Source organism: Microcaecilia unicolor, chromosome 11 (assembly GCF_901765095.1).
Source record: "Microcaecilia unicolor chromosome 11, aMicUni1.1, whole genome shotgun sequence".
NCBI classification, from domain to species: Eukaryota; Metazoa; Chordata; class Amphibia; order Gymnophiona; family Siphonopidae; genus Microcaecilia; species Microcaecilia unicolor.
Window position 1 is genome coordinate 97907790 of NC_044041.1, and position 23650 is coordinate 97931439.

Genomic DNA, 23650 nt, shown 5'->3' on the forward strand with positions numbered 1-23650 from the left:
TCCACACCTATCAATTCTCATTTGTCTCACTAACTGTGAGCGCCATGCCTGCAGAGGGGGTGTTTCTTTCGCTCTCCAAAATTGCAAAATGGTAGTTATTCCAAAATATATTGCCATCTTTGCAAATGCCCTGAAGCCCTCTGGGGGGTCTGCAGTGTACTTAAAGATATTAAATAAAATTGAAGGCTCCCACACAAGGGTACAGTGCCATAGTTGGTCTATCCCCCTTATAACTTGTTTCCAGAACCGCTTCGCATAGAGACAACTCCAGAACATGTGGCCCAGAGAGGCCGCACCCTGGTTACATTTTGGGCATGTTCCTGCTGTATCGAACCCCGCCTTCTGTGCTCTGTGAGGAGATATATGTGTTCTGAGCAGCCACCGATATAGCCGCTCCCTTTGAGGAATGGAAAGCCGCTGTTTGTAGATAGATTTCAGATATGACCTATACTCTTCCTCAGTAAGTGTACAGCCCAAATCCCTTGACCATTCCTGCGCTAGCCGCTGGAAGTCTATCTCTTCTGTGGTGTCTTTAAGTTGTTGGTGGTGGAATTTCAGTGGTACCTTAAGCTGTGCTCCCAGAGTAAACTCTTCTGAGAGAACCTCTACCACATCTTCCGTAAGATCTGTCCACTCTAGGGAGGCTACATAATGATTCAACTGGCAATACGCAAATCGATGTGTCGGAGGAATCCCGTACCGGGACTGGAGTTCCGAGTACGCGAGAATTTGTCCCTCTTCTGAAACTATATGTGCCAGGTATATGATCCCCTTTTTTGCCCAACTGCTAAATGTACTGACCCCCTGACCTGGGGGAAATGCTGGGTTATCACATATTGACATCCAAGGGGATACGCGGGGGGAGAAACGATAACGTCTACACACCCACCTCCAAGTTTCCCTAAGAGATTTCAATAATGGGTGTCTCTGAAATGCCGCGGTGGGCAGCGGAGTCCCGGAGTGGAGCAAATGACTAAAATGTGTACCCGAAAACACCGAGGTCTCCACTGACGTGACGGAGAAATCCGATGTCCCCCGATACCAATCGTTTATATGTCGCATGGAACTCGCAATTGCTAAAAATTTGATATTTAAAAGTCCCATACCACCCCCCTCCCTTGGGGCCGCTATCTGGTGATAAGGTATTCTAGGTTTCTTCCCCTGCCACAAATATGTTTGTATTAAGCGCTGCAACTGCTTATCATCTTTGTGCTTCAAGAAGAGTGGTAATTGTTGAAAGACATAGAGCCACCTAGGAGCAACCACCATGTTGAATAATGCTATTCTACCCCAAATAGTAAGTGGCAGCTCCCTCCACATCAACAACTTGCTTCTAGTCATCTCCATCAATGGGGCGATGTTCTCTCTATACATGGAGGACCTATCACAAGGAATGTACACCCCCAGGTACTTCATTTTCGTTGCCTCCCATCTAAGAGGAGCCTCCCCCTGCCAATATGATTCAGTACCCGTGTCCATGGGCATCGCACAGGACTTGGAGAGATTGAGGCTAAACCCCGACAACATCCCATATTCCTCAATCAGTGTCAGGGCTGCCTTAAAGGACTCTTGTGGGTTGGTCAGCACCAGGAGGACGTCGTCAGCATAAGCCAGAGCTCGGACCTCCTGTTCTCCCAACTGTACTCCACTGATTCTGGGATCATAATTTAAAAGACGTAATAGTGGTTCCAATGTTAAATCGAACAGGAGTGGTGACAAGGGGCAGCCCTGCCACGTTCCCCTACCTATCCAAAACCTTGTCGAGAGCCCCCCATTAGCTGTTACATGTGCTTCCATGCCAGTATATAAAGCCTCAATTGCTTGCTTTACTCCAGCAGGGCTCCCTATCCAATTCAACATATAAAACAAAAAATCCCACCCTACCCTGTCAAAAGCCTTGGTGGCATCAAGGCTTACCAAAATCCCAGGAGTCTCTTCAGATCGGCACCGGGCCATTGCAAGTAAAATTCTCCGAATATGCAACACAGAGTGTCTATTGGGGAGGAATCCCACTTGTGCAGGCTCAATCACACTGGGTAAGCACTTGTTGAGTCTTGTAGCCAGAATCTTCGCTAAAAGCTTAATATCAACATTAATTAACGAGATAGGCCTGTAAGATTCTGGCTCTTCAGCAGCTTTCCCAGGCTTCAACAATAGTGATATACAGGCAGTGTTTTCGTGTAATGGAAATTTCCCTTCTTGAATCACCGCCTGATGATATTCAAATAATGGCCGTATCAATTGGGGTTGCAGCATTTTATAAAATTCTCCAGAATACCCATCCATCCCCGGTGCCGAATATGACTTTAACCCCTTTATAGCCTCTGATAGCTCTTTGGGCTGAATGGGGGCCCCCAGGCATGCGATATCTGACTCTCCGAGCTTTGGCATTTGGGCCCTTCTAAGGAAATCACTCATGTGCGTCTCCCCGACCGGCTGTTCGGCGGTATATAGCTGTGTAAAATGTTCCTGAAATATTTGAAGAATCTTATCTGGGCTATTAGTGAGGCCTCCCGTCTTTTCTTTCAGAACCGATATGGTTCTGCCCTCTCCCCGCTTCCAAACCACCCGGGCTAGCATACCCCCTACCCTGTTTCCGAATCTGTGGAACCTATATTTTAGGAAAATCCTATTTTTTAACACTCTTTCATGTAGCAGTGAGTTCACAGCTGCCTGAACAGACAAATAGGCCTCCCTATTAGCTGAGGTTTGCCGTTCCGTATAACGACGTCTAGCCTTCTGCAGTTGCCTATTCAGGTGCAAGAGGCTAGCTGTATTCTTTTTCCGCTTATTTGCTACATAAGCGATCAGGTCCCCCGGAGTACCGCTTTACCAGCACACCAAAACAATTGAGGATTAGACTTGTGTTCTCTGTTAAATGATTCATATTCTTCCCACTTTTTAACCAGGAATTTTTGAAAAGATTTGTCTTTTACTAGATAGTTGGGGAATCTCCACCGTCTGTTCAGTTGGAAGCTGCCTGGCGCCTCCAACTCTAACCAGACAGGGCTGTGATCAGATATCAATATCTCTTCGATCTTGGTGTCTCGGACACACTGGAACAAAGCTGGTGAAATAAACATATAATCTATTCTACCCCAAGTCCCGTGTGCTCTGGACCGATGTGTGTACTCTCTTGAATCCGGGTGTAGATTCCGCCATGCATCTATCACAGAGAGAGAATTGCTGAATTCTTTCAGCATCCGAGCCCCCTTCCTGCTCTCCATTCCCCTATATCCCTCCCCAGAATAGTCGATCTTGGGGTCCATTAGTACATTCATATCCCCTGTAATTATCAAGTGTTTACTTTCATAGGGGAGCAGCTGCCTTGACAGTCTAGGAAAGAAGGAGTTATCAGGAGGGGTGGGGGCGTACACGTTTAACAGGTATAGTTCCCTCCCCTGCAACCACATTTTAATCAAAATAAATCGTCCATTGGGATCTTGCAAAACTGTCTCCACCGTGCAAGCAAGCTGCCGGTGAATGCAGATTGCCACCCCTCCCTTCCGCCCATCTGAAGACGCATGGATCACCTGACCTACCCAGCCCTGTTTGAGTTTTTCATGTTCTGCAGCCGTCAATTTCGTTTCCTGTAGGCATGCAATATCTGCATTGAGGCGTTTTAAATGTGCTAGGATCTTTTTCCTTTTAATGGGAGACGAAATGCCCCCCACATTCCAGGTGATTAATTTACAATGTGTTACCACATGAGCATGCTAACTCCATAATAGTATACCTGGAAAACTCAGCCCCTGGGTCCCAGCCCTTCCCCAGCAGCTGCAAATGTTGCGCATTCTTTTTCGCTCCATCAATCAGACGCAGACACCTTACACATACTTCATTCTTTTGTATGACCTGAGTGTGAGACCTGACCCTTGTATACCTAAAACCCCCCCTCCCTAGGTGCTGAATCCCATTAGGACCCCGCCTCCCCCCACCCACTGCCCTTCTCATGTTGAGAACCCCTTCCCTCTTTATCCTTAACTTCTCTCCTTCCTGCTGATGTAATACCGCTGCGTGGCTCTCCCCCCCCAACCTGATAAGGGGTTCCCCCCCTCCCCCTCCCCCCGGCGATACGATTGGGCCTACTCTGGCAACCCAACAGGGAAACCCCCCAATCAGCCGATAACACAACTGTAACTTTTTTAACATAATAACTCTTAATCCACATTTGCATTAACAAGAACAACCTAGCTTGCATGTTTGCATCATCGCCACTTTCTTAGGAAGCTGGAAACGAGGCAAAGTCCTCTGCGCCAGCAAAAAGTCTTCAGAGTATTTGATCATGGCGGTGCTTCGACTGGTGCAAGCAGTTCAGAGTCTATAAACTGTTGGGCCTCCGGGACAGAGTGGAAAGAATGCCATCGATTTTCATGTTGGATCTTCAAGACAGCCGGGTAGATCAGCATGAATCGTGCTTTCCTGTTTACCAGTGTTGTGCAAAGAGGGTGGAACCGGCGTCTTTGCTCTTGTACTCCAGCCGAATAATCTTGAAAAATTTTTATCGGGGCCCCGTCGTATCTTAAAGTGTCCCTTTTCAGTCGAAAGCCCCTCATGATTTCCTCTTTGTGCAGATAGTTGTGAACTTTAATTATCACCAGTCTGGGTCTTTGTTGCCCTTGTTGCCAGCGGCCAAGCCTATGGGCCCTTTCTATACACAGTTCTCCATAGCTGTCTGAGAGGGCCAATTATTTTTTAAGCCATTTTTCCAACAGGTGCCCTAGTGATTTCTCAGGGATTGCTTCAGGCAGGCCAACAATTCGCAGATTGCACCTCCGTGCTCTGTTCTCCATGTCCTCAATCTTATCTTGCTGTGCCTTAAGTTGTTCCATCATACGTGTGACATCTTGAACATTCTGCGCCCTCGTGTCCTCTACCGCTGAGATTCTACTTTCCGCCTCTCCCACTCGTCTCACCGTGTCAGCCATGGTAGCTTCTAGGCTGCTCATTTGGCGTTCTAGCAAGTCGAATCTTGGGTTAAGTGCGGCACTAACCGCCATGGTGATCTGAGCCAGTTGTTTTTCAGAAAAATCACCAAGCTTTTCAAGTTTCCCTTCTGCCATCTTGGCCCCAGTGGATGGCAGGGAATTTTTCCCCTTATCGTATTTAATGCCGCTTCGGGTTGTTCCTGCTGACTTGGGCCTCAAAAATTGCTCCATACAGAGAGTGCTATAATTTCTTGCCAGACTCTGTGCGTCCGATCTCGTGATGCAGGCGCTTTTACCTTGAGGTAATGCAGTGGTGTGTTGGGTCAGGCTCCTACAGGCTCACAGGTGCCGTCAGTCAAGTTTCCAAGAGTCCAGCGAGCCAGTTCTCCACGCCTACCCAGACCGTGGGCCCAATCCCTTCCCAAACTCTCCCTCAACTTGCTGGCCAGAGAGAGCCCACAGTCTTCAGTTTACCAGCAAACCCCTGTGGTAGTGTGCAATAGAGTTATGTAGGCTCTGCTATGTAGCTGTCAGAGTCTGATTTAAGCTTGGCAGTTTTAAGTCTCTGCTGTAATTTAATACTGGCACGTTTCTTCTCCACTGGCCGCTGTAGTCTCCACTCAACAGTCTAATAGTGCTGTAACAGTAAACACTCCTGGATGGTATGTGTTATTATATGCAGTGCCAGTTTTCCACTCTGTAGCAGGCATGAATGCTCTTGGCCCCCTGTATTGTATGGTTATCACAGGGTCTCTCAGTGTCTCCGATATCCCGTTCTATGCCCGTTCGCCAGGGGGGGAGGGGGGAGGGAAAAACGGAAGCGCAGTCAGTTTTATTCTCCCGCTCCCACTACGCTGTCGCACCTCCAGGCTCCCCGATGCCAAGCCCCAGTGTTCTTACTCCACTCGCTGATCTTCTGCGCTGTTGTCTCTCTGCTTTCCTTCACTCTGTGCCTCTAGCCGCCATCTTAGATCGGGTCGCATGCTTTGTTATCGCCAGCTATTCCCGCGCTGCGGAGCGCGTCGGAAGACCTTCGGAGGAACCCACTGGTTCTGGGGGGCTTTGGGCATCGCCGGGATGTTGCGGGGGGGGCCCAGAGAGCGGGGGGATAGAGAACCCGCTAGCGGTGTAGCGGAGCTCCCCTAGACCGCGGCCATCTTGCCGCTCGGCTCCACCGGAAGACCTGAAGTAATTTAATGTAATGGAGCCATAGCATACAATGGACTACTTATTCTAAGTTTGCACAACATACTTTCAAGATTTTGTATATACTCCAGCCATAATACATTAAGCAAAGAGAGGGAAAAGCCATATGTTTGTATCTGAAAGTCTTTAACCTCCCCAGCTGCTGTAGTGTGGACTGCTATAGCACTCAGCTGGTGTTGGAAGTGTAGGGTTTGTAGCCAGGACTAAGGGAATTGGTGGGGAAATGGAAAGAAAAATAGGAAACTGTATTAAAGAATATTTGTTCTGCAGCATTCCTGCTTGTGTGAAAAAACTCTTTTTAAACACTAGTATGACCTCTTGTTCTCAATTTCAGAGCTCGCAGAGCAGCTAAAGAAGCAAAAGAGGCACCTGCCCAGCCTGCTCCAGAAAAGGTCAAAGTAGAGGTGAAAAAGTTTGTGAAAATCGGCCGACCAGGTTACAAAGGTATAGGGTGATTTTCAAAAACTCAAACGTTTCCCCGCATTGTTAGTCTAAATTGTCTGGGCATGGGGGGGGGAGGGGGGAGGAGGAGGATGATTCTTTATCAACAGGGAGCACCACGTATGTGGACGAGTGTGCTTGACAGCCCAGTATGTGAGTATGTGCAGTTTTCCTTGGACAAATAGAATATCATGAGCCACATGTACAGGGATGATACCATCCCAGCAGCTGCAGACCGGACTCTCTCACCAAAAGCCCAATAGAGCCTAGAAAAAACTCGGGGCATGCGTGAATGCTTCCTCCCCAGCAACTGAAGCCTCTCCTCCTCGCTCATAAAAACATAAGACTAGCCATACTAGGTAGACAAATGGTCATCAAGCTCAGTATCCTGTTTCCAACAGTGGCCAGTTCATGTCACAAGTGTCACGTAATGCCTGAGCGCTACCCTTAGCACCCACATGGGGTTAACCCTGTGGCCACCTGGAGGGTCCTACCCAGTTCTGCCCAGGCCCCTCTGCACCTATACTTGCATACCCTCCACCCACCACTAGGTCCCACTTGCCTCTGGGCGTTTCTTCCACCCGCAGTTTATTCCCCAGTGGTTTCCAGGGACACTGGGAGCTGCAATCCTGGGGCCCCACGGTTCCTAGAAAAACACTCACAGACGAAGAACACAAACCGCCAGGATGTATTCCTCCCTCCCCCCCCCCCCCCCCCCCCTCAATGTAAGCATTCTAGGCATACTTTTGCTGGCAGGGAGGCCAAGCCCCACCAGCCAAATAAATGGGCTGCTGCCACTCCCTGCTTCTTGTTTCTGGCTCTGAGCAGCATACCAGAAATTCTCACGCATACTTGCGCAAGAAGCCCTGGCATGCTGCTCAGAGCCAGAAACAAGCAGTGGGGAGCAGTGACAGTCCATTTAATTTGGCTGGTGGGCTCAGTATCCTTGCCAGCAAAGGTAAAGGAGTTCAGAGATGCCAAGGGTGGCCCATCTCAAAGCTGGAGATTTACCACTCCTATTCTTCTGATTGAAGACCAGTGAGTGAAGTTTTTCTTGTGGGCCCCAGGCCCCCAACCATGTCTAAAACCACTTCTGGCAGAAACTGACATATTCTAAACAATAAATAGAAAATAAAATATAAGGACAAACAGTGACTGACATCTAAAAGTTGACCCTTATTAGGTACAAAAAACAAATATTAAATGCAAAACCACAATCAGTGTTCCAGAGACTAGGCAAGGAAACAGATCGGAATGGAAATATAACCCCCACCACCTCTATTCAGCATAACAGCATACATCTCTCTACCCTGTAAAAATCTCCCCTCCCCCCCCCCACAATGTGATACAGCATCACCCTCTGTTTTACTCTTCCCCCCCCCCCCCCCCCAAGAAATTCATTCTATTGCTTTCCTTCCCCTTAGCCCACAATTATTATTATTTTTTTTTTTGTTACATTTGTACCCCGTGCTTTCCCACTCATGGCAGGCTCAATACGGCTTACATGGGGCAATGGAGGGTTAAGTGACTTGCCCAGAGTCACAAGGAGCTGCCTGTGCCTGAAGTGGGAATCGAACTCAGTTCTCCAGGACCAAAGTCCACCACCCTAACCACTAGGCCACTCCACTTTCCTTTTCCAGCTTTCCATACCCTCAGCCCCCATCAGCAAGCAACCTCCACAGTACCGCCTTCCGCCCCCCCCCCCCCCAACAGTAAGCAACTTCCACAAGACCGCCCTCCCTTTCTCCCCCCCCCCCCCCCAACAGCAAGCAACTTCTAGAATACCACCCTCCCTTCCTCCTCTGACAGCAATTTCTACGATTCCCCTCCCAACAGCTTCCTTCCTTCCTCAACAGCCCTCCCTTCCTCCCTCAACAGCAACTTCGACGATTCTCCCCACTCCCAAACAGCATTTTAAATTTTCACTCCCCCAACTGAAAAAAAACAAGACCGATCCATACGGCCCCCTTACCTGGTCAGTAATAGCAGAACAGAAGCAGCAGCAAGCCCAGTAGAGGCAGTGAGGAAGCAGCACGGCAGGCACAGAGGTAGCAGAAGTCCGGCGGGAATGTAGACCTTGGCATTTACAGCTCTTTTAAAGCAGTACTTCCGCTCTTTATTGCACGCATATATAATGCGTGCACATGATGCACGAAAACTACTGCATGTGCACAAGAGAACGGCCGTAGTCTGGACTGGTATAAGCGCACAAAACAAATGTGCATGCTTTCCACCTTTGCGCAGTTTTACTGTGCATATTATTTGCATATCATTTCTTTTGAACGCTGCTTGGCCGTATTTTTGGTGCTGTTCTTATACTGTGAGTTAGGTTTAGACATAGCAGTTAGTTCCAGATCCTTGGAGGACTTACAATTAGTGTGGGGTTTTTTGGACGTTATTTATTGTTCAAGTAATGTTCCAAGCCTAGATCTTGTTTCCGGATACCTCACTGTGTATTCCAAGCCTCATTCTGGTGCTCCAATAGCCTCACTCTCGCTTAGTGTATTCCTAGCCTCATTGTCTCTTACAGTGTATTCCTAGCCTCATTCTGCTTCTCCAGTAGCCTTTCTCCTTGTGTTCAAGCCTCACTCTTGTGTAGCTACCTCACTTTCTCTTTACAACTTCTATCTTGACCATAGACAGCCACTTCAGGGGCAGAGTTTGGAGGTTAGACAGCAATGTTTCAGAATAAACTCTGAAGAAATTCAGTTCCCGAGAGGTGCTGGCTATAGACATCTTAAGAAAAAGTACAGAAAGCGGAATATTTTTTTATATAGATTTGTGTACAGGTTTAATTGGCTTTATATATAAATAAAAGCAGGCATTGGAAGTGCAAAGTTGTGCTTTTTGCAAAATACACACTCTGAAAGGTAAAAGGACAAGGAAAAAGGTGGTGGTTATATTAGTGGTTGCCAGACTTTGCTTGTCATCTGCCTCTTCTGCAAAAGCTCACACGGTCTGTTTTTCACTGTGAAAAAAAAGAGAGATTATGCTGGGGAAGAGAAGGCATAAGAGAGCTGACCACCTCACTGTTTTGTCTGTTTGCTCATGGTTATGTGAAGTTTTTTCCTCCTTTTTGCTTGTTTTATAAGAGAGCTGAAAACATGAGCCCTTCTCTCCTTTTATTATTAGCAGGGAAGTGGGTTTTTGAGTCTGTCCATTTTCAGGAGAGTGATTGTGATGAGTTCCTGGGGTTTCAGCTCCATGTGCTGGCCTTTCCTCTGAGAGGCTGTGAGGAGAGCCAGCCTGGCTGAGCCATTAGGCAACATTAGGCAGTAGCCTAGGACAGCAGTTTCTTTGGGGGAGAGGAGAAGGTTAAATACCAAACAGCAGCTGTAGTTGGAAAGGAAGCAGTGGGCGCTGGGCCACACGGTCCGGGCAGGCAGCATGTGGTGAGGGCAGGCAGCAGCAGAGAGAGGACCAATTCCAAACTCCGAAGAAAAGAGAGCGGTAGACGCTGAAGCAGTTTAAATGCTTCAGCGTCCCCACTCCTCCTTGCAAGGTAGGCTAGAATTGGATGTTGGTTGTCCAGTCCCAGCCTGCCTTGCAAGAAGCAACCATCCAGATGCGTGGTAAGTGGTGACCTATTTTCCCGGAGGGCAGAGCCAAGGAGGAGGAAATGGAAGAACTAGAAAGCAGGGTCAAACTGCTGAGAGCGTTGCGCCATCCCCTCTTCTTTGCAATCGGACACTGTAAGAAAAGAGTAAAAAAAACTGGGCTGGGTGACATCATGGGCTCAGGGCACTTGGTGCCCTTTAGCGCCAGCGTCCTGGACCAGAGCCTCACCTGGTCCATTGGCTGAGCCGTCCCTGCCAAGAAGGTATTATTGATTTCTACTAACATGTAACTCTCCAGTCGAAACAAGAGGAATTGTAGTCCACTGACACACAGCTGACCAACTGAGGTAGGAACTATTGTACTCTACTGACATACAGATTAATTGAAGCAGAAGCTATAAAACCATAATGATTTAGAGCTTTGCAACTAAGGCCTGAGCTACTGAATAGTAGTAACATACATAGTAAATGATGGCAGATAGTGACATACATATTCCCACTCTGGAGTGGAGGAGTAGCCTAGTAATTAGTGCAGCGGACTTTGATTCCGGGGAACTGGGTTCAATTCCCACTATAGCTCCTTGTGACTCTGGGCAAGTCACTTAACCCTTCATTGCCCCAGGTATAAATAAGTACCTGAATATACAGTGTAAACCACTTTGAATGTAGTTGCAAAAACCACAGAAAGGCAGTACATCAAATCCCATTCCCCTTTTCCTAAAAGTGGATTTGATTGAAGAAACCAGAGAGAAATCTCCTAATGGAAGAAGAACCAACTTGTGGTGTGAAGAAAACAGGATATCAGTGCATAAAGTAAACAAGCAAAAGAAAAAAAGAAACAAAAGAATGGGGCTAAAGGAAAGAAAATCATCAAGACAGACATAATTTTTCCTTCCTTACCATTCCACAGATGAGTCCATAACTTGTGGGATGTAGCAAAGCTGTTCCCCAGATAGGGTGGAATCATAAAGCTGTATCCAACAAGACTTACCCCAATGTATAAGAAATCTATAGTTATCACAAAAATGAAATCAAAGAATACAGAACCTGCCTTGAAATAATATGGATAAGATTGTAAAAACCACAAGTTGCTTTGAACACAAAGATGACTGGCCTTGCAGGAGGAAATTAAAGACTATAAATGAACTCCCGAGTTAGGCCAGCGTTAATCTCGGAAAGTTCAGACAAATGTAGTCACTAAAGCTCTTGAGGATGTATAAAAGGGAAATGGGAAAGGTTAACAAAATACTGTTTCAGATCCCAGCCTTTTCAATTGTCTAGGTGTTTCACATTATATTTGCAAGCAGATTACTGCCTCTCCTGTTTGTCTGTCTAGGTGCCTAAAAGACCGCAAAAGCAAAAGAAAGCATTCTTCACTGCACACTTAGCTTGGCTGGAATTTGTATCAGTCAAGCTGTTTTTGAATTCTCTCCAGTTAAGATTTTGGGTGTCTTAGTTGATAGTGCACTTTCCTTGGAGAATCAAGTTTCCTCTTAAGAAATGCTTTCTCTTAATGAGGCTACTGTGATGTGTTTGAAGATACTTTGATCTTCTAGTACAGGTGCTTTTAATCTCCCATATAGACTACTGTAATCTCATATATCTGGGTTGCAATAAGAGTCTTATTAGAAGGATACACACTATACAAAATACTTCAGTCAGTTTGATCTTTGGTTTATCCAGATTTAATAACATTTCCCCAGCTTTATAAAATTGCACTGGCTGCCCATCGAGGCCAAAGCAATTGTCAAATTATCCTGCCTCCTTTTTTTAACATTATTCATGGATTTGTGTCCAGTTATCTTTATGATCATTTCCAGTTTCTTGCTGCCAAGTTGGCAAGAAGAAAGGGTGGCCTTTTTGTTCCCCTCGGTTAGGGCAAAGAAGAAACTACATTTCTTTGAATTAACTTTGGCCTTCCAGGCAGCCAGACACTGAAAGGATCTTGTTGACGTTTTTCACTTCTCTATCATACTTCATTTTTAGGAAAAGGGTTAAAACTTTCCTTTTTCAGACATTTCTCTTGCATCAAAATCCCTGATTGTAATTATCTTCTCTAGTTCTTTATTCCCAAAAGATGGTTCTGGTCACTTGTGATATATTACCCACTTTGAACTGTGAGGCATTAGCGGGATATAAGACCAGATTATTATATTATCATTATTACTAATCATCCCACTGTAATCCCATACCACATGACCAATCCCCTAGTAACTAGGTTGCTTGTATAAACATTTTGCCCTCTAGTCAAGGTTGCTTTCACAGTATAATCTCTGCATTATACTTCCCTGATCTCATCCAGTCAAACTCATGTCGAAGTTTACAGGAACATCCTTAACTTTGTTTTATTATGGGTGTACCTTCATAATACACTAACATAATAGGAATATCGGGTAGATATTTTCCATATTGTGAGGAGCAGGAAACATGTGCTGGTCTATTTCCATACACTCACTGTTGAAATCCTGTAAGCAGTTACCTATCATCACTGCTACTTTTCCATCTCCAAAATACATCAACACTCATTTTCATTGTCTTTGTATTTTGAAATGACAGAATATTTTAATCTTCTCATTTTAGCTCCTCCATCTTTCACATTTTCTTTGGTTCACTTATATGACCTCCCTAGTATCTTTCTCCTTCACATATCAGTCTGTGCTTTATAGCTACGCATTTGATTTCCATTCATCTTACCTTCAACGTACCAAAGTGTTACTCCCGGGTTGCAAAGGTTTGCTAAATATAGTAGACTCCCATGTACCCTTGGCTTGGGGCTCACCCTATGTGTGGCTGATCTATATCCTGCTTGACCATGGAGAAAGTGAAGTCGTTTACCGGTAACTTAGGTTCTCCATTGACAGCAGGATAAATCAGCCACACAACCCTCCCACTTCTCCTCATAGTTGAAGTTGCCCTTAACTATAGAACAGACTGCGGATGAGGGGCATTGGTCGCTAGGGAGCGAGAGAGGGTCTGGTCTGTGATTTTTATCCTGCTATCTATTACAAGTAAACAACTTCACTGACTGGTGATAGCAGGATTGGGCCTTGTGTGTAGGACTGGGAACAGGTGGTACAGGGAAGCCTTGAGTACTATTAACTAATATGAGCAGTGTTTCAACATAGTGTAAGTTTTGTGATTCAGCAATAGCATATAGAGTATTCCCTTAAAGGCATGAACTTGGATCCGTCACACTTGCCCCTTGCTCTCTTGTGATTGTAATCAATGTGCAGGATGCAGGGATTTTCAAGGTCAGGTTCTGAAATTAAATTTTGCCCCTTTTCTCTCTTGCAGTAACAAAACAGAGGGATCAAGAAATGGGCCAGCAAAGTCTCCTCTTCCAGGTAAATAAAATAGCGTGACATTTCCCCCATCGCCTGGGTGTGACACCTCAGAAACACATGCACACTTTCAGGTTCCTATAGCCCCTCTAGTGAGTTCACAAGGCAGTTTGGAGCCCTGTGACTTCATGGCTCGAACTCCTGTCAGGTAGCCCGAGACTTTGAAATTTGTTTCATATGTTCAGATGTACCAAATCAATGAAAGGCCAGAGGTAAAAAGCATTAGAGTCTTGATCACCTATTTCTACACCTCTTCTTAAATGTTTACAGAACATGAAAAAGCAAAGCATTTGTACCAAATATTAAAGTACGTAGTATCCAGATTTTCAACTTAAATAATGTAGCTGCCGCCTTCATCCACTTAGATGTGTAGAAAAGGTCACAACCAATTTGTGCTATTTTTTTGTTGAACTAAGAAAAGCATTCAATAAGAAGATACCACACAAATGTTTATTCCTTATCATCCCACCAAAGCATCCCAGACATTTGGGTTTGTGCCATCCTGCCAGCAGGTGGAGACTGAGAAACTTTTGACCTCCAGCTATGTCATAGCTTTAGAACCCTGTGCAACAGCTTAGCCAGCCAGTATTTTTCAGTCTCCAAGAGGTGGTAGGTCTGGCAATTGTGTGTAGTCTGAAGTGGTCTGGTAGAAATATTTATTGCTTTCTTTTCTTGGAAATAGGTTTCTGTCAGATCTAAGGACGTAAGAAGCTCCCCTTTCTGAATCATTGTCTTCACATCCCAATCAGGGTGTCTCATCAGCAATATCTTAGATTTGCAATATTAGGTCAACATTGCCAATTCTGTGCTCTTCTGTTTGGCCTTCCCACAGTTCCTGGGATTTACAGAAATGAAGGTAGTCGTGGCCAATGACCTACTACTACTACTACTATTTAGCATTTCTATAGCGCTACAAGGCATACGCAGCGCTGCACAAACATAGAAGAAAGACAGTCCCTGCTCAAAGAGCTTACAATCTAATAGACAAAAAATAAATAAAGTAATCAAATCAATTAATGTGAACGGGAAGGAAGAGAGGAGGGTAGGTGGAGGCGAGTGGTTACAAGTGGTTACGAGTCAAAAGCAATGTTAAAGAGGTGGGCTTTCAGTCTAGATTTAAAGGTGGCCAAGGATGGGGCAAGACGTATGGGCTCAGGAAGTTTATTCCAGGCGTAGGGTGCAGCGAGACAGAAGGCGCGAAGTCTGGAGTTGGCAGTAGTGGAGAAGGGAACAGATAAGAAGGATTTATCCATGGAGCAGAGTGCACGGGAAGGGGTGTAGGGAAGGACGAGTGTGGAGAGATACTGGGGAGCAGCAGAGTGAGTACATTTATAGGTTAGTAGAAGAAGTTTGAACAGGATGCGAAAACGGATAGGGAGCCAGTGAAGGGTCTTGAGGAGAGGGGTAGTATGAGTAAAGCGACCCTGGTGGAAGATGAGACGGGCAGCAGAGAGGATTTTAGTTCATTCTTATTTGGACGCTTGGTTAATCATGTGCCGTCCCGAGAAGAGAGCAAAGCAGTAACTGCTCAAATAGTTCAATTTCTGCAGGACTTAGGCAGGGAGTGAATTTTTCCAAAAGCAACATTGTTCCTTCCCAGACTATGGAATATTTGGAAGCCAGGTTTGACAGTTCCTTAGGCAAAGTGTTTCTCCCTCTCTAAAGAATCTGACTCAACTACACAAACCAAGCAGGTGGTACTACCTACATGTGTTGGGATCAGTGGTGGTGACCATGGGCCAGGATGCATTTGTGCCCCTGGCAAAGATCTCTTCTGTCTCTGTGGTCTTGGGTTGCAGGATTACAACTGGCTGTTACCATTGAATAGGAAACAAGAAAAGTCTTAATTGATGGTTGAAGAGTGACAATTTCAAAGGAAAGTCTGGTCATGCCGGACTGCATCCCAGTAATGACAGATGCAAGCCTCCTTGGTTGGGGGCACATTATGGCGACAGGTAAACTCAAGGTTTCTGGTTGCAAGAGGAAGCTCAGTAGTCAGTCGCCTGGAAACATGAGTTTTTCGTCTAGCTCTCAGAGTTCATCATCTGGTATATCGTAGAGCAATTAGAATTCATCGGCAGTGGCATATGTAAACAGGGAGGAACCAGAAATCATCAAGTCACAGAAGAGTTGAAGCTATTGATGGAATGGACAGAAAAGAATCTGGAAGACATTTCATTAGCTCATGTAGAAGGAATCCAGAAATGCAGTGGATCCAAGAGAATGGAGTCTCATGGAGGAGGCCTTTTGCCAAGTAGTACATTCATTGTTGGAGCCTTCCAGACCTAGATCTGATGGCAACATCACAGAATACAAAGTTACCAGACTTCTTCAGTCACAGGATCCAAAATAGGCAGGGATAGGTGTTTTGATTCAACCCTGGCTGTGGACTGGTCTTTTGTATGTCTTTTCCCCGTGGCCCTTCATTGGCAGGGTATTGCAATGGATAGAGGCAGATGCAGGACTGGTAGCTCTCTGGCTCCGAGCTGGCCCAGGAGGCCTTGGTACAGAGATCTGGTGAGGATGAAGGTGGAGGAGCCTCTGAAATTCTCCATCAAGACTAACTTCTTTGTACAAGGCCTAGTCAGCATGCCTGATGCATCTCCATTTTATCTTATGACTTGGCTCTTGAGAGGGCATGGTTAAGGAAGAAAGGTTACTAAGGAAGAGTGTTCTCAACCCTTTTATCTTCCAGAATGACATCTACTTCTTTGATGTAGTTAGGATATGAAAAGAGCCTGGTTCCTTTCATTATGTCATAACATAACATATTGACTTGTATCTCGCTCCTACCTTGCAGTTCTAAGTGAGTCACAAAAAAAAAAAAAAACAAGTGGCCAGAACTATCTTCTGGGAATAATAAACACCAAATAATAAAAAAGAATTGCAAATCAAATACCTAATAAAGACTTTTTAAACAGAAATGTCTTAACCTTCCTTCTGAACATAAGATAGGATAAGAAGGAGAGAAAGTGCCAGTGAAATTTTTCCATACTCTAGCAGCTTGAAATGCTAGGGATTTCTCAAAATGTTGCAGGCATTTTTTTACCCTCAACTGATGGATAAGCAAAATAAAATCAACATTACCAGATCTCCTAGCTCTAGAAACAGCGACAAAACGAAAATGAGAGAGAAGGTAAGTGGATACCAGACCATGATACACTTTAAACAGAAAACCAATTTAAAGAGAATCCTAGCCCTATTTGTAGCCAATGGAGTTTAACGTAAAAGATGAAATGTCATATTTAGATAATCCCAAAATTAGGTGAATAGCCGTATTTTGCAGAGTCTGGAGTTTCTTCAGCAGTCCCTTAATACAACCCACATACTCTGAATTGCAGTAATCAAGATAGGATAACAAAAGCACATACGTTAAATGCTCAACTTGATGGATTTCAAAATATTTCCTAATACTATGCAATTTCCTCATTAAAAAGAAACACTTTGACTAGTGCATTGACCTGAGCTTCCATAGAGGTTGAGCTATCTACCTGAATACCTAACATTTTTAATGTCTGTAGAGAGATTGTAAACAATTTGGTTGATATTAATAGATTTAGGAATGCCTTGTGGCTTAGTATCAAAACACAGATTTTGTTTTCTCAGTATTGAGTTTAAGCTTGTGATGACACATCCATTTATCCAATAGATCAATGCACAAATGAAATCTAGTAAGGTCAATTGCAAGAACACAATGTATTGGGGTCAGCACAGAAATATCGTCAGCATCTATATAATGTAGATATCCATTACTTTCCAATAGGGAACCCAAAGATCGCAAAAGCACGTTAAATAATACAGTAGAAAGAGGAGACCCCTATGGCATGCATTGTGCCATTTCTCAGTTTGACCTTTCAGGATTTGGTCAGAAATCATTTAAACTAATGTAAAATATTCCCTGTAATTCCCATATCCTCAAGGTTTTGTAAGAGGAGAGTATGGTCCACCAGATCGAAAGCTGAGGATAAATCAGTAGTAAAGGACTCTTGCTCTCACTCAAGAGTGCCCTGACATGATCTAAAAGAGAGATCAAAACTGTTCCATACTAAAAAGAGCAAGGAATCCAGACAGAGAGCTATGAAAGCTGTCATACAGGTTAAGGTAACGAGTTAACTGTAGTGTCACCAAACCATCCATCAGCTTAGCAAAAAATAGAATAGAGGCCACAGGCCTGTAGTTGGATACTAAATTTTTAGGTTGTTTTATGTCCTTTGGAATAGGTGTTATTTCCCCAGGACTATCGGGGAAGTTACCTAAGACAGTTGCAGTTCAATCCAAGACAATAACTTAGCACAGAACTCCAAGGGTTCCAGCTGCATAAGGTAAGATGGGCAAGTATCTAACATAAAATAAGAAGAAACATATTTCTTAAATAAGTTAGAAAAGTCATTCCAGAAAATAGGCCCAAAATCACTCCAGGTTCGATTGACTGATATCCCTTCCCTTAAAGGACAATCAAAGGATAAATCAGAGATATCAGTAAACCCAACTCTAAGTTTAATTATATTATTTTGGAAATATTCAGCTAGTGGTTGGCTGAAAGGGATTGCTCTAAGTCCTGGCTTTAAACAGTGGAAGAAGGATTTATAAGTGACTTAACATTCAAAAATAATTTTTTTGTATTAGAGCAGTCCCTACTAATCAGTCCAGTATAGTACTTCTTTCTAGTGGCCTTTTTATAATTGTGAACTGCCTCCCGCCAAAGAGATCTAGAAAGATCAGTTTTATCTTTACTCCATTTTCGCTCTTTCTACATAATTGCTTAAGTTTTAATAAATCTGGAGTGAACCATTTGTCACTCTGTCTGAGCATTTACATTGACTCAAATTAATTATAAATGAACAACAAAAATGATCTGACCTTAAAGTTTGTTCCCACAATACATCTGACACACTAGTGAAGAATCTGTTACTGCTGAAGGAAATTAAATCAAGTTGGTACTCTTTATCATAGCTTGGAGAAGGCAAAGGTGTAGAGTTATTTAAAGAAAACAAGTCATTCCTTCTAGCACTCTGTAAAACCTCTAAATGCATATTAATATCCCCTAAAATCAAACTATAAGAGCTGGAGATAGAATTTTTAAAAGAAATTCATAGAAAGATGAATAGGCCTTAACCCATTTACCAGGAGAACAGTAACAGAGGATACTTGTCAAAGTATCTGACAGAGTTGAATCTTTGAGTTGGTAAGCAAAAATCTCTAATTCTGGAGTATTGAGGAAGTCAGTTAAAGTAAAATCAAGAGATCTGCAAGGCTGCAACATGGTTTTCAGTCCACACATTCACCTTTCACTACTGCGATTCCAGACATGACAGTCAGTTTGGTCAGATAGTTCTTCATAATTTATTGGGACATAAAGATAATGGTCTTAGCCTGTTGCAGGCCTTCTTCTTGATCTCCTTTTTGTTTTGGTCATCCTGGTAGCTATATGTGTGTTTTTGGTGTCCTGCTTGTCCTCTGAGAAAGCAGTTACTCACCTGTAGCAGATGTTCTTTGAGGACAGCAGGACATATATGCACACATATCCTCCCACCTCCCTTAGGAGTTGCAATCTATAAGCCTTTGTATTAGGCTGCATTGGTCTTGTGTCACGGTCGTGGGTGGGAAGGTTTACGCATGCACAGTAGCCACTCCCAAAAGCTTCTTGTAATTGAACACTGGGGAGCGTGTCTGCACCGGGCTCCATCAAATGACATTACTCATATGTGTGCATGTTGCGTCCTGCTTCCTCAGAGAACACCTGCTACAGGTGAATAACTTCGCTTTATCCTTGTCTCCTTGTCATCCAGTCTTCCTTCCTTGGGGATTTGAACCTAGTCCTGTCTGCCCTTGTTCTAGCACCCTTTGAATCTCTAAGGGGAGTCTTCATGAAGGTGCTTAAAGGCGCTTAAGGCTCTTAAAACTATTTTTCTCATTACCATTTGCTCTGCTCAGCACATTTCAGAGTTGCAAGCTTTGTCCTGTAGGGAACTTTTATTGTTGTTTTCCAATGAGAAAGTAGTGATTCGACTGCTACCATCCTAAAGTCATTTCCACTTTTTATTTTAAGCAGTCCATCTCTCAGCCTGTTTTTAAGGAAAGAGAAATAAACAGCCTTGTATAAGTTGGATGTGGGCTGAGTATTGAAGTATCTTAAGAGAACAGATGCGATAAGGAAAAACGGATAGGTTGTTTGTTTTGTGTGCAGAAGCCCATAAGGGAGAACAAGCATCTAAAGCCACTGTAACTCGCTGGACTAAGGAAGCAATTGCTTCAGCTTTATTCCCCGTGGGCATCCAGTACCTTCAGTTTTAAATACTCACCCTACTTCCACAAGGGGTCATAAGAATACAAGCCTCTTGCAAAGTATGTTTATTCTTGTCTGATTGTTTAGGAATGGGTGTTGAGGATCATATATTCCGGCTGATGTACTTGTGAGCTGTATATGTATCTGGTTTGTTTCTGATTTAATAAACAGATTGAAACATAAAAAGCTCACCCTACTAGAGGTCAGTCCACTTGTTGAACAGAACACTCTAATTCCACCTCAGTTAAATTTGTAAAGTGGCTACATGGCTTTCCACACATTACTTTGTCCACCATTACAGATTGGGTTTGCAGGTAAAATATGAATGTGGATTTTAAAAGTAAGAATTGCGAGGTCTCGTATAATTTACTACTTTGGGATACTGGTCTGGTGGGATGATAAGAAAAGTTAAATTAGGTCTTACCTAATAATTTTCTTTCTTAGAGTCCTTCCAGACCAGTCCAGAACCCACCCATGGTTAATTTCAATAGTATATATTTATTTAAGTGTGTGTTTGTTTGTATCCCACATTTTCCCACCTATTTGCAGGCTCAATGTGGCTAACATGGTACCGGAGTGGCGTTCGAAAACTCTATTGAGAACAAATACAATGTGATGTTGTGGTAAGACAAAGTTCATGTGGCACGGTCAATGGAAGAGTTGTGTTATGTCCATTACATATTTTATTTATGTTACGTTGCAGAGTTCAGGCAATTAAGTTGGATCTGCGGGGTATGCCTTTTTGAATAGGTTAGTCTTTAGTGATTCCGGAAGTTTAGGTGGTCAAATGTTGTTTTCATGGCTTTTGGTAATGCGTTCCACAGTTGTGTGCTTATGTAGGAAAAACTGGATGGGTAAGTTGATTTGTATTTAAGTCCTTTGCAGCTTGGGTAGTGCATATTTAGATATGTTCGTGTTGATTTGGATATGTTTCTGGTTGGTAAGTCAGTGAGGTCAATCATGTATCTCAGGGCTTTACTGTAGATAATTTTGTGAACCAGGGTACAGATTTTGAAGGCAATGCGTTCTTTGATTGGGAGCCAATGTAGTTTTTCACGGAGAGGTTTTGCGCTTTCAAATCGCGTTTTTCCAAATATAAGCCTGGCTGCTGTATTTTGGGCGGTCTGACGTTTCTTTAAGTTTGTTCTTTGCATCCAGCATAAATTCCATTGCAGTAATCTACATGGCTTAGTACCATTGATTGTATCAGGTTTTGAAATGTTGCCCTTGGGAAGAATGGTTTCATGCGTTTGTGTTTCCACATTGAGTGAAACATTTTCTTTGTTGTGGATTTCACTTGGCTCTCTAGTGTTAAATTACGGTCTAATGTAACACCAAGGATTTTCAGGTTGTATTTGATGGGGAGGGTGTAGTTTGGAGTGTTGATACTTGTGGGGTTGTCCGTGCTGTATTGGGATGAGAGGATGAGACTGTGTTTTTTTTCTTTATTGAGTTTTAGTTGAAATGCATTTGCCCATGAATCCATGATGTTCAAGCTGACTTTGATTTCATTGGTGATTTCTGTCAGGTCGTGTTTATAAGGAATGTATATTGTGACATCGTCTGCATAGATGAAAGGGTTCAGGCCTTGGTTGGATAATGACTTGGCTAGTGGGGTCATCATTAGGTTGAAGAGGATCGGTGATAGCGGTGATCCTTGAGGTACTTTGCAGTCAACTTTCCATGGTGATGATATTTTTAAGTTTGATTTCACTTGATATGTTCTTGTAGTTAGGAAACCCTTGATCCAGTTAAGTATATTTCCACCAATCCCGAAGTAATCTAGTAGTCTTAGTAGTAGATTATGGTTTACCGTGTCGAATGCACTAGACATATCGAATTGGAGGAGAAGGATGCTTTTGCCTGTTGCTATTTCTTGCTTGAATTTGGCTAGGAGAGTGATTAGTACTGTTTCAGTGCTGTGGAGGGGGCGGAATCCTGATTGGGATTCGTGTAATATTGAGAATGTATCTATATAATCAGTAAGTTGTTTAGTTACCATGCTTTCCATTAGTTTGATTATCAGCGGGATAGATGCTACTGGACGGTAGTTAGTGATTTCATTTGGTTTTTTTCTTGGTGTCTTTTGGTATTGGGGTGAGTAGGATATTGCCATTTTCCTTAGGGAAGAGGCCTTGTTGAAGCATGTAATTTAGGTGGGATGTGAGGTCTGTTATGTAGCGGTCAGGGGCGGATTTTATTAGGTAGCTGGGAAAGGTATCTAGTTTACAGTGCATGTTGGTGAACCTTCTAATCGCCTGGGTGACTGTTTCGATGGTGAGGAGAGCAAAGTTTGACCAGGTTCAATCAGCTGGGTATTCTCCAGTGGTTGGGTCCAATTCATTAAGGAAGTTTTCGATATCGGTGTTGTCCTGAGGTAGTGTGTTGCGTAGGTTTACAATTTTTTCATTGAAGTACTTGGCAAGATCGTCTGCGGATGGGATGTCTGTATTTGTTGTTGTGACCAAAGTGGTGTCTAGGAGTTTGTGCATGAGTTGGTATAATTTCTTCAAGTCTTTGTAGTCTCCCTATTTTAGTTTTATAGTATAATCTTTTGGCCTGTCTTATAGCGTATATGTACTTTCTTTGGGTTTGTTTCCATGTATTGAGTGTATGTTCATCTTTTGTTTTTTTTCCATACTCGTTCGTGTTTCCTGGCTTGCGTTTTTAGCTTTTTCAGTTCATTGTTGAACCATGGTATTGGGTTATGCTTACGTGAGGTTCTTGTTCGTAATGGTGCTATTTCATCTAGTATATTTTTACACCTCTTATCCCATTCTATGAGGTAGTGTATGGAGTCCGTTTGTGCTGTCCATTCATTATTGTACATCTGTTGCCAGAATGTTTTCGTGTCTACTTCACCTCTTGTGCTGTAGGTTGTGTGCTCTTGTGTACAGTATGAACCCTTTTTCCGCCAGTTTAGGGATAGGTTTAGTTTGTAGTGGTCTGTCCATGGTGGTTCTGACCATTTAATATCTGTTGTTATTAGCTTCTGGTCATTTGAAAGTTTATGCGAAATGAGGTCAAGTGTGTGCCCTTTGACATGTGTTGCTTGCATATGTGGCCATTTGAGATCCCATAAGTGAAGGAATTCCTTGCATTCTTGTGTATGGGTAGAGTTTGGGTCTTCTAGGTGAAGGTTGATGTCTCCTAATACTAGTATATTGGAGTCAGTTATACATATATTTGAAATGAGGTCTGTGAAATTGGTCTGGCCTTCTTTCCAATTTCCTGTGGTGGTCTGTAAAACAAGACACAGTTCAAATGACCGCGTTGTGTTTTGTTGTGGATTCTGCTAGAGGCAATTTCAAGTTGAGGTGTTCCACAGTGGTTTCGCAGTGGTTTCGGTGTTAAAGTGGGATCGATAGATTAATGCTATGCCCCCGCCTCTCTTTTCCTTCCTGGTCCAGTGTGTGATTTTGTAACCTGGAGGGCACAGGTCTAGGATTATAGGGTCCTTTTGGTCATGAATCCAGGTTTCAGTGATGAAAAGTAGATCAAGGTTTTCTGACGTGATCCAGTCTATTAGTATTGCTGATTTGTTTACTGCGGATCTGTCGTTGATATAACCCACTTGAATTGTTTGGAATGGGTCATCTGTGGTTGGTGTTGTGTGTTTTATTAGTAGTCGTTTCTTTGTTGGTACAAGTTTGGTAGGACCTTTCTTTCTCTTCTGTTGTGGTTGTCCGCGTGTTGTTGTTTTTTCTTTATTTAAAATGTTGTCGGTTTGGTGAGGTGTGGTGTGTCCAATCGATCTTTGGTGATTATGTATTATGGGTACGATGTTACTTTCTGCTGGTGAGGTGGTTAGTGGTGTGTGGAGCAGTGTTAAGGAGTAGATTGCTAGGAGTAGTTTGGAGGTATTCATTTTGATTATAATTCTCTGTGCAT

General features: G+C 43.6%; 1 protein-coding gene across 1 annotated transcript in view; it reads left to right on the forward strand.

The window, feature by feature from the left end:
- The window catches only part of SF3A2 (splicing factor 3a subunit 2), a 42491-nt gene that overhangs the window by 13406 nt on the left and 5435 nt on the right, over positions 1-23650 (forward strand). The window contains exons 5-6 of the mRNA XM_030218823.1: positions 6469-6578; positions 13427-13476. Coding sequence (XP_030074683.1) covers positions 6469-6578; positions 13427-13476 — 160 coding nt within the window. The remainder of the gene's footprint in view (positions 1-6468; positions 6579-13426; positions 13477-23650) is intronic.